The sequence below is a fragment of the Symphodus melops genome, assembly GCF_947650265.1.
Source record: "Symphodus melops genome assembly, chromosome: 2".
NCBI classification, from domain to species: Eukaryota; Metazoa; Chordata; class Actinopteri; order Labriformes; family Labridae; genus Symphodus; species Symphodus melops.
In genome coordinates, this window is record NC_136692.1 from 20546902 (window position 1) to 20556748 (window position 9847).

The 9847-nt window shown below is 42.8% G+C and overlaps 1 protein-coding gene across 1 annotated transcript; it reads left to right on the top strand.

The window, feature by feature from the left end:
• Positions 1 to 1679: 1679 nt before the first annotated feature.
• LOC306819925 (E3 SUMO-protein ligase CBX4-like) lies at positions 1680 to 8737 on the top strand. The gene is made up of 5 exons (XM_079337550.1): positions 1680 to 1961; positions 2170 to 2213; positions 2712 to 2777; positions 4723 to 4789; positions 6092 to 8737. The coding sequence occupies exons 1-5, from the start codon at positions 1893 to 1895 to the stop codon at positions 7568 to 7570; spliced, it is 1725 nt and encodes a 574-aa protein (XP_079193676.1). The 5' UTR covers positions 1680 to 1892; the 3' UTR covers positions 7571 to 8737.
• The last annotated feature ends 1110 nt before the right edge of the window (positions 8738 to 9847 follow it).

Below are 9847 nucleotides of genomic sequence, written 5' to 3' on the forward strand. Positions count from 1 at the left end.
CCGGTTCACACATCAGTGAGTCAAATGTGTGCAAGCTCTCTGTGCCAAGTGATAACGGAACCGGCTGGTGCCTGTCCTGTCGGGGTTGTGCGCACACAGAAATAACCCCGCTGGACTGAAAGCCGGCGGGGTTTGAGGATGCTGACCTACATCGGCAGCCACAAGACCAGGGGCTATCTTTTTTAACTCCGCGAAAATCCCGCAGAAAATCCCCGCGACACGGTGCCATCTGAAATGTCATCTCTTTGTGTGACCTTGACTCAAGAGAGGATGTGGGATTCTATTCGGTGTCTAATGCGCGTAACAGTGGCCATCTCCCCCGCAAGTCAACTCGAGGCAGACAATGATCCATGCCATATTATCCTCATAATGCAGCAGCTCTGTGAGATGCAGAATTGGATGAGACTGTTTGATACTTTCACTGGGATTCTCGGTATGAAGAGGCCTTGTTCTGGTTGAGGTATAATAAATCAGGCTCTGGCCTTCACGCTGTTTGGGCCCATTGAGGGTTTTTTAGGCGGAAATACGTTTTAAATTATATCTATGAGTTACTTTGAAATTAAAGAGTAAATGAAACAGCATCATGTGTCCCAGCTCTTAATACGTTTTGGATAGCTCTGTGGGTGGTAGCCTACACTAAGGACGCACTCCAGTAAAATCTCGCATTAACCCGGACTCGAGACGAATTTTGACTGAAAAATACATGAAGCGAAGGGCTTCGCTTCATTAAGGTTGCATTAATTCAGTTGCAGGCCTACGTTAGTTCGATCAGTCCATCGTGGTTTAGGGTTAAACGCTTTTTTTTTTTTTTTACATGGCACGTATTGCAGCTCGATCTCGCTTCACATGCAGCGACATCGCAGGGAGACATGATGCCTTCAGTGTCTCATCTATAGTCGGAATCTAGAGAACCAAGACCAAATATTCATTTGTTGCACTTGTTTTTTGATGGGCATTTTATAAAGGGAAGAGTTGGCCCATAATGTTATCTATGTGCAGTATCCCTTGACATGCCGCGTTGTTTTTATCAAGCTGGCTTCACATCATGACTCGTGCTTTTGGGTCCGTCTGAAACCCCTGTATTGGAGGAAATGCTGTCTGTAACAGTGATGTAGGCTACCGATATGGTTGTGTCTGTTAATAGATTTAAAGTGGAAAGGTGCCGTATGTGGTCTATGTTTTGATGCCTTTAAATCAGAAACACTTTATTAATCCCAGGAAAAACTCGGTTGTAGCCTTTGCTCATTGTTACGTGGCCTGGATGACACCATCAGTTGTTGACTGACAACAGCAAGCCTACTTTTTCTTATTGCTCTTGATGGCATCAAGTGTGTTCTTCAAATGTTAAATGAATCATTGGTAAAGGCTGATCCACACCTCTACGAAGAATGTGTTAGGCTATAATAGCTGGATTAAACTGCACCCACGTTACTTAGGCTTGAGCACTCTGTTTCCATTTCATGTCATGCCATTACTGAATCAACGTCAGGGTATCACGTGTAAAAGAACGCTGACTTTGCAGCATTCTAACTATTTGCAGCACTTTTAAATAGGCTACTGTTCACACGCCATCAATGTCGCGATTACATATATATGGTCAGCCCTTGAAGGCAGCACGGGAACAACCTCCGCCCCTATTACCGCCCCCTCTTTTGACGTCACGCCAACGGCTATTTGCATGAAGTGTTTTCTCGCTGCAGCTTGAACTCGCCTGCAGAACGGGAAGAAGGAAAGCGAGGGAAGAGACGCGGTCCTGATACGAGGGAGAGGAACTGGTACTGGAATTTCATAGCAAAGAAGCTGCAAGTAAAACGACCTGAAAGAAGAGACAAGGTGTCGGATACCAAAAACAAGGGGAAAAACCAGAGGAGATTCTGCTTCTGCATTGGAAAATGGAGCTACCCGCCGCGGGAGATCACGTCTTTGCGGTGGAGAGCATCGAGAAGAAGCGCAGCAGAAAGGTTTGTGACAAGAGCACTGAAGGACGTTTTCACACACATGCACAGGAAAAAGAAGAAGAGCTCTCTTTGGGGTCTTTCCCCCCCCTAATTTCTGACTGAATGTTTTGTTTTCATCACATGGGCTCTTCTAACATAACGGTGCAATGCAGAGTGCAATTGCTGCGTAAAGTAACGTTACGCTGATTTTCCCTTTTCTCTCCCTTCACAGGGGAGGGTTGAGTATCTGGTCAAGTGGCGAGGATGGTCTCCAAAGTAAGTCCGTTTTGAAAACATAATATTTATCACGATGATAACACTCAGAAATTGACGTGTGCATCTGTCAAGATATGAGTCGGTGCGGGCGTGGGCGCGCAATTGGGCGGTTGCGCGTTCTTGCTTTAAACGCTTTAGGCTTTGCCCTCTATGATGGATGTAGTTTTACAATGTATGCAATCCCCAGTGTGCCAATTAAAGGAGGCATGTCTAAACGCCCAGTGTTCTAGAAATACCAATATATCTGCAGTTAAGTGGAAGCTAAGCCACTGTGTCCTCCCTCCCCCTGCAGCCGTGCGTAAAAGTTGCTCAAGAGTTATTACACGTGCATCCACAGGGAGTGCAAGTGTCTCTCAGCGTGTTGTTTACACTTGTACATGCCTGTAAATATGAGTTACTGATAAGTCAAGGATTGTCTGGTGTCACTTTTGGTTTTGTTTTGCTGCAGAAATGTCACCTTCAACCACAGTCATTGATTTTTCTGTCCACTCTGCACAGATACAACACGTGGGAACCCGAGGAAAACATCCTGGACCCGAGACTGCTTGATGCCTTCCAAGACAGGTAAAGTTAGAGTCTGATAAAGCCAATCCAAGTGTTGAGGTCCATCATTTGAAGAAAAAAAACAAAACAAAAAAAAAACACTCTTCACAAAATGCATGAACTGCTTGTGACTCATCCACATGAAGAAAGCAGAACCGCATGTTTTGTCACCAGGAGCTACACAAGTGACACAATCAAGATTTACTTTTCAATTCAATTCAGAACTTTATTTGAACTTTCTACACAACGCGTCAATAAATGGTGCCGATACTCAGTGCCTTGGGGGTTTGGATTAGGATTAACATTAGTGTCACCAGAAGGTCAGTCTAGGGGTAAATTTATAGGTCAGAGTTACTAGAGCAAAATGTGATGCTTTGCTGCTTCTGGTATTTTGTCACCTGATCTTTCTTTAAGTGTCAGCATCAGGTTATCATGCTAAAGTGCTACCTGCTGTCCCACCAGATGCACCTGTGTCTTAACAGAGCATTCAACAGATTAACAAAGTGACAAAGCTAAAACACAAACTCTGCTCGACTGTTTGCTCGTTTGAAAACTCATTGGGTTTTTTGTTTTTTTTATGTGTTCTTCAAATGTCAATGAATCATTGGTAAAGGCTACATTTAATGCTAATTGGCTTACCACTCCTCTACAAAGAATGTTGTTTCAAAACTCAGTGGGGTTTTCCTCCAGATTTTCGGACTCGAACAGCTATTTTTAAAACCCCCAGACAAATGTTTGAAAAAATATATAACTACGTGAATTTGAATGATCTCATAAGCCTTATTACTCATATTACCAGATATATCATTGATGACTTTAAAAGAATCAGATCTGTGAAATTACATTTCCAGACAAGTTTACATGTCATACTCACTGGATGTGTGTTGGACAGAGATGGTTAATCTTTCAAGGGAAACAACAATAAATAAAACACATTTTAAGAGGAGGAGGATTCTAAATTATGGTGCTCTCGTTGCTCATGGTAACGTGGAAACTCAAGATGAAATGAGGATTAAAGGGAGCAGGGAAGTGAATAGTAAGTTGTTTAAAACCAGAACTGCATACACCATCTCCCATTTGAGTTTCTTGTTTGTTTTCTTTACTAATGAACTCAGTGTTTGGCTACCATGGTGAGATTAGCCACTTGGCTAATTGCTAAACAGTCTGCTGAGTGACTGAGCAGCGAGCTCCATATGACGGACAGTGTAATTGAATTTTTTACAGGCATGGCATGTTAAACTGTCACTGGCTTTCCTCCCATAGCCTCCCTCAGCTTTTTCTTACGGCAACCTTTCAGGCGCAGGTCACACGTTAAAGCAAAACATCGACATCACTCTGTGTCTGTTTTTGCAATTACCTCTCCCTCTCTAAAGAGGAGAGATTTTATTGAAACTAATTGCGTGTCTCTCTGGGGAGCCAAATCGTCTGAATTCCAGGCTATGAAAATACACTGAGTCGTCATTGTAATTAGATGTGAGGGAGGAGGGTGGGGGAGGGGACTGACATCACTTCTGTCTGCAGTATTGAGTTACTGCCTTGGAGAAACATGCATGGAGACTGAGGAAAGCTATGGAAAGTCAGAAAATGAGTTGGCATTTATCTTCTGCTGTGGATATAAGACATTACATAAGTGTTATTTAGAATGACCCTTGTCTGAAGCCACTCTACCCTTTTCTTAGTAGAGTCCTTTCTCGTAGTTCAGCTCAAGTGTGATGAGCTACGAAGAAAGTCGACAGGCTACTGTGAAAAGACAGATACAAACAGGTTAAAACAAATCTGCACTCTGTCAATCTGTGTTCAATAAATTTTACAGTTCATCTGAAAGTGTAACTCCAGCCTGTAACATAGGCTCAGTGTTGTCTAATTGAGCCTGAGGAGGACACCCGTGACGCTGTGTTGCCATGCAACGGCAACTCATCTCTGTGAGATGGTTTTACTGATTGGCTGCTGTTTTCCTCTTCAACAGGGAACGTCAAGAACAGCTGATGGGATATCGCAAGAGAGGACCGAAGCCCAAGCACCTCCTGGTTCAGGTAAGGAAACTGTCTTGGGTGTCAGTGAATGAAATGATGGCTTTTAAAATGTACACCTTATTCTTCAATTACCAAGAAGGGATATATGCTTTTATAAAAATAAAGAGAGGTATATGATTGAATTGATTACCATTAGCCAAAAGAAAAAGGAAAGCAAGATGTTGCATGGTTGTTTGTTTGGTTTATGAGGACGTCTGGACTTTGAAAACTAAAAACTATGCTTTACAAAGAATGAGTAACTTTGGGTGTTTTTATAGCACTGTCAACTAAATAAGGCATTTCTGATATATAGAAGATTTGTTGAATCAACTAATGCACTTCCATAAAGTTAGCGGATTTATATGAGAGATTTTTTTTTTTAATATAACAAGCAAAATTAAAGCAACATAGTCCAGATATCATTATTTCTAAACAAACTTTCCTAGCATGCAACTCAAATGCATCATTTGTGAGGACTCTTTGACTGACTAACATGCCTATTACCTCAATGCAATCAACGAACTTATAGCTCACGGGGGTTATCTTCTCATACTTAAAAAGCTCCCTCCATCAGAGCCAAACATTACAGTATTGTCATTATGAAACATGTAAGCCGAGTAGATAACTGATCTTCATGTGTACAACTGTCAGAGAGCCCTCGAACTTTGGTGCTGTGGATGAAACAGTTGATAACAAACGACGCGTATTGAGATGTCATCACTGTTTAATGTTATAATGACCACTTGTTTGACCTAACAGTTGTATCTAAATGACTGTGAATTGTACATTAAACGCATCAATCAGGCGTCCAAAAGGCCAGAGGAGCCCCTCGGAGGAGAGTTTTTGTTCCTCTCAGGAGGGTGTTGGTGGTAACACATGGGATAAAGTCAATGACGGGACACCGAGCAGCCAGTGACATTCCTGTGAGCTGAGGTCACAGCCACAGGAGACACTTTGAAATGTCGCTCTGACGGCCGGGGCCGGTGGCTGAAAGAGATGCACAGGAGCTGTAGGAGGGCTGTGTGAACATGGACATGGGCCCCTGAAATAAACTGTGTGCTCATCGGGGCCTCAGAAGAGCCTCTTCACACATTCCAGGCACAGTGTCTTTAGTGCAACTCAACGGGGCCCAATGAACCACAGCTTTTTGTTGTAGCCTGAAACAGACGCATGTATAGATGCTGTGGACAGTTGAAGCATTAATCAAAGTCCTACTGTGAGGGACTTGAACTACCTCCGTAAAAACTGTTCTTCATTCAAATCATTTGAGCTGTATATTTGTAGTGCGCTAATAATAACACAAACCACTGGCTTCCTTCGCAGGTCCCATCCTTTGCACGGAGATCCAGTATTTTGGCAGACCTCCACGGGGCAACCCTGGATGATGACAGCTGTAAGAAGAGCAGCTCTATCCAGATGCTCCGCCCGCAGGGTCAGCAGTACCAGCTGAACAGCAAGAAGCACCACCAGTACCAGCCACTGTGCAGGGAGCGCGAGGCTGAGCAGCAGGCCACCGGAAAGAAGTTCTACTATCAGCTCAACAGCAAGAAGCACCACCACTACCAGCCGGACCTCAAGGTGCACGAGCCTATGTTTGCTAAACCCAAAGAGGTGAACGCTCCGGAGCTGGCGAACAAGGGGTACAACCTTCCCCCAGTATTGCAGCAAAAGTGGGTACGAGACAAAGACTCAGGCTGCCTCACGAAAGTCAAGGATATCACCATGGAACTGAAGAAGCTTCCAGCAGACCTAAATGGACACAAAGAGCCAGAGAGAGTCAAACCTAAAGAGGACACTGTAACACAGTCGAATGGTGTCAGCAGCAGCAAGCTAAAGATTGTGAAAAACAAAAACAAGAACGGGCGGATTGTGATAGTCATGAGCAAATATATGGAGAACGGAATGAAGGCGACAAAGATTAAAAATGGGGATTCAGGAAGCGCTGAAAAGGCTCTGCAAAGAACTGACAGCAGCGCCGAGGAGCATCTTGAGAAGATGAGACTCGTCAAAAAGCTCGGCCTCATGAATGGATTTTCAAAAAAGCCCAAAGACAAATCAACAGTTCTCTCTTCTGGATTCAACAGAGATTGCCCCAGGGAAAAAGAACAGTCCCCAAAAATTGAGCCAACTGTGACGGAACAGGATAAACATGTTGAGGTCAGGGGTCAGGGGCAGCTTCCGAAGGATCAGCCTTTACAATTGACAACCAAATCGAATCTGCTCTCCCTGCCTTTGGATAGGGGAGTTCCCCCCTCCCCGGACATAAAGGGAAACCAAGGTGGATTTCAGGGACTGAAGCGACACTTTTCTGACACTGAAAGTGAGGAGCACGGGAGCAGTAAACGGTTTTTAAGCACCAGAAGTATCAGCACACCTAACCCAATATCTACTCCCACCCAGAGCATCGGCGTTGACCAAAACGGACACCAGAGTCACGTGGAACTGCCAGTTTGTGAGTACAGGGACCAGGAGGAGCCTATGGACTTGAGCGTTGTGAAGTCCAGGCCTACTGAAGCGGAAACACAGAAGCAAACTGAGACTGCTACACATACTGAAACATGTACACAGGAAGAAACAGACACACAAGCCATGACACAGATGGCACAGACAGAAACTGAGCTTCAAACTGGAACAGAAAATGTTACAGGAGAAGAAAAGGTCAATTCATTGTCTGTAACTAGCCATGAAAAGAAAAAAGACGATTCTTTTCCGTCTTTCAAGCCGTTCCTGGGAAATATTGTGATCACTGACATCACCACAAATTGCCTCACAGTCACGTTTAAGGAATACATTGCTGTGTAACTGGACTTGGTAACTGTGTAAATGTATAAATGTATATGAGATATATTTGTATTTTCAGAAAATTGAATGTACAAATGGACCCTTGATGTTTTCCTTTTCTATAGTTTGGATTAAAAAAAATCCTCTATTGAGTTATTTGCAGCTCTTATAAGCTCTACCTGTTGTTATTTCTGGAGACTTTATTACATGCAGTATCTAATTACATTAGTTTAAAAATACTAATTAGGTCAAATAAATGCCAGAACTTTTATAGGAGATGCACTTAATCCTTGTAATGATACTTTCCCAAGGATGTAATTTGATTGTACACTCAACTGTTTGCATCTCAGATAATGTTCAGCAAATGCAGGCTTTATGGAGAGTTTTGTATGAACGAAAAAATATATTGAAACATGGTAAATTACACTGTGTGTGTGTATGTGTGTGTGTGTGTGAAAACAGATGGACCGATTTCGTCAAGGGTGATTGCTGCTGGGACAGATTGTGCCATTAGGCATGCTTAAACATGCGGATACAGAAAAATGAAGCGCCTCTCTGTCAGTCAATGTGATTTGCATTGTTAAAAAGGGGAAAATGAGCTGTTTTGTTTGTTTGGGGTTTTTTGAATGAAAGATTGTTTTATCATTAAAGTTTGATGTTTGCTCTGATTGGAGAAAAAAAATGTTTTTGAGTCATGCTACTTAACAGCTGATCCTGAGCACCAGTAAAGTCTGTTAGAACAGTCAAACTACAAAGTCTGACTTTATTCTAAGTTTTGCCACCATGCAGTGACTAAACTTATTTTTCCCAGAGTGTTGTAACACAGCTTACTGTGTCCTAACAGGTCTGTTTCACCTGCTGGTGGCGTTAGGATTCAGAATTTCATGCTTCTATTCTCTGGCTTCCTGACATGTCGGCAATTATGTGAGGACTTGAATGTGCATCTGATTAACATTTTAAGTCAATTAAAGGTACGACAAGCACAAATTCTTAATAGACAGATTTGTACCCTTGTGACATACTAATCCATTCTCTTGTTTTTAGAAACCCCCTCCAATACTCTGTGATCCATTATACTGCTCTGTGAGATCAGATGCACTTTTCATGTTTGTTTTTTTTATGTGCAGACCTTAAAGAAATGAAGGCTTTCAATGATACATTTTGCAATAATAAACAGATTTGCAAGTGGTTAATGTGGCGTGCTTTTCTTGTGGTATGTGGTATGTTCTTACACAAGCCTTAATTTAAAGAATCATTATGCCGTTCTCGTCACGTGACCTTGGCCTTGAAATTCATGTTTTAACAAGGTAATGATTGTGCTTTTTAAAACCGCCAACCATTTCTATTTGCAGACCTGTACGTCTCTAGGGTGTGTGTGTGTGTGTGTGTGTGTGTGAGAGAGAGAGAGTGACAGCGGGCCATGTGGATTCCTAAAAGCCTACATAGACTACTTAAAGATGGACTTTTTTTTGCCTTATGCTGCTTCTACTTGACAGGTTTGGCCAAGTGCTATATCCTACATTAAGAGGAAAACATTTCAAATTCAAAGTCTATTAATCTACAAGACGTTGAATTTGTCAATTAGAACATCTGTCGTTTTGACAGGAGGCCAAATAGGCTACAGCCTTAAAAAAGTGATATATGCTATAGAGGACTAAATGTCGAGAGGATTAGACTCTTTATCAAACTCATATTTGGAAGACGATAGGAGGCTATATTAGTCTTTCAAAGCTCATATCTTTGAAACGAACATCTGTCCAGACCATTTCACGTTTGTTGGATAAATTCTGCTGCCATGCTGAGAGACGCTGTGGGATCACCTACAGGCATCATTCTGAAGCCTATGAGCGGGTTCATATTCACAGCCGCTGTTTCTCAAAAGGATTTTAAAAATGAAAACTGCAACGGGGCAGCATGTCTATTGGTTTGTTTTAGAATGATTTAAACCTGACGGCTAATGATTGATATCCGCCTTTCCCGATGTAAACGCATTACGCATGGAATTCGACGTCGGAGGCATCTCTCGTCCATTTCCTCGGTTGCAGCAGCAGCCAATAAAACCGCTTTCTACTCTCGTTAACGCGAGCAACGACAGAGAAAATGGCTGTCCTCCCTCCTCTCCATTCATCCACTTTCTGTTCAGTCGTGTCTCGGCGAAACGCCTCGCAGCTGCTGCAGCAGCCGACGAATAACTGCAAAAAAGGTTTCAGCAGAGAAGCTGCAGCGCGGAAATTCCCCGCAGGATTTACACCACGTCACTCCCTTCGACTCTCATATGACTTGTTTTCTTGTAGCCTA

Coding starts and splice junctions, on each gene's coding strand:
- LOC306819925 (XM_079337550.1), top strand. CDS start 1,893: ATGGAGCTACCCGCCGCGGGAGATCACGTCTTTGCGGTGGAGAGCATC. Junction 1,962..2,169: donor AGAAGAAGCGCAGCAGAAAG/GTTTGTGACAAG, acceptor CTCCCTTCACAG/GGGAGGGTTGAGTATCTGGT. Junction 2,778..4,722: donor CTTGATGCCTTCCAAGACAG/GTAAAGTTAGAG, acceptor CCTCTTCAACAG/GGAACGTCAAGAACAGCTGA.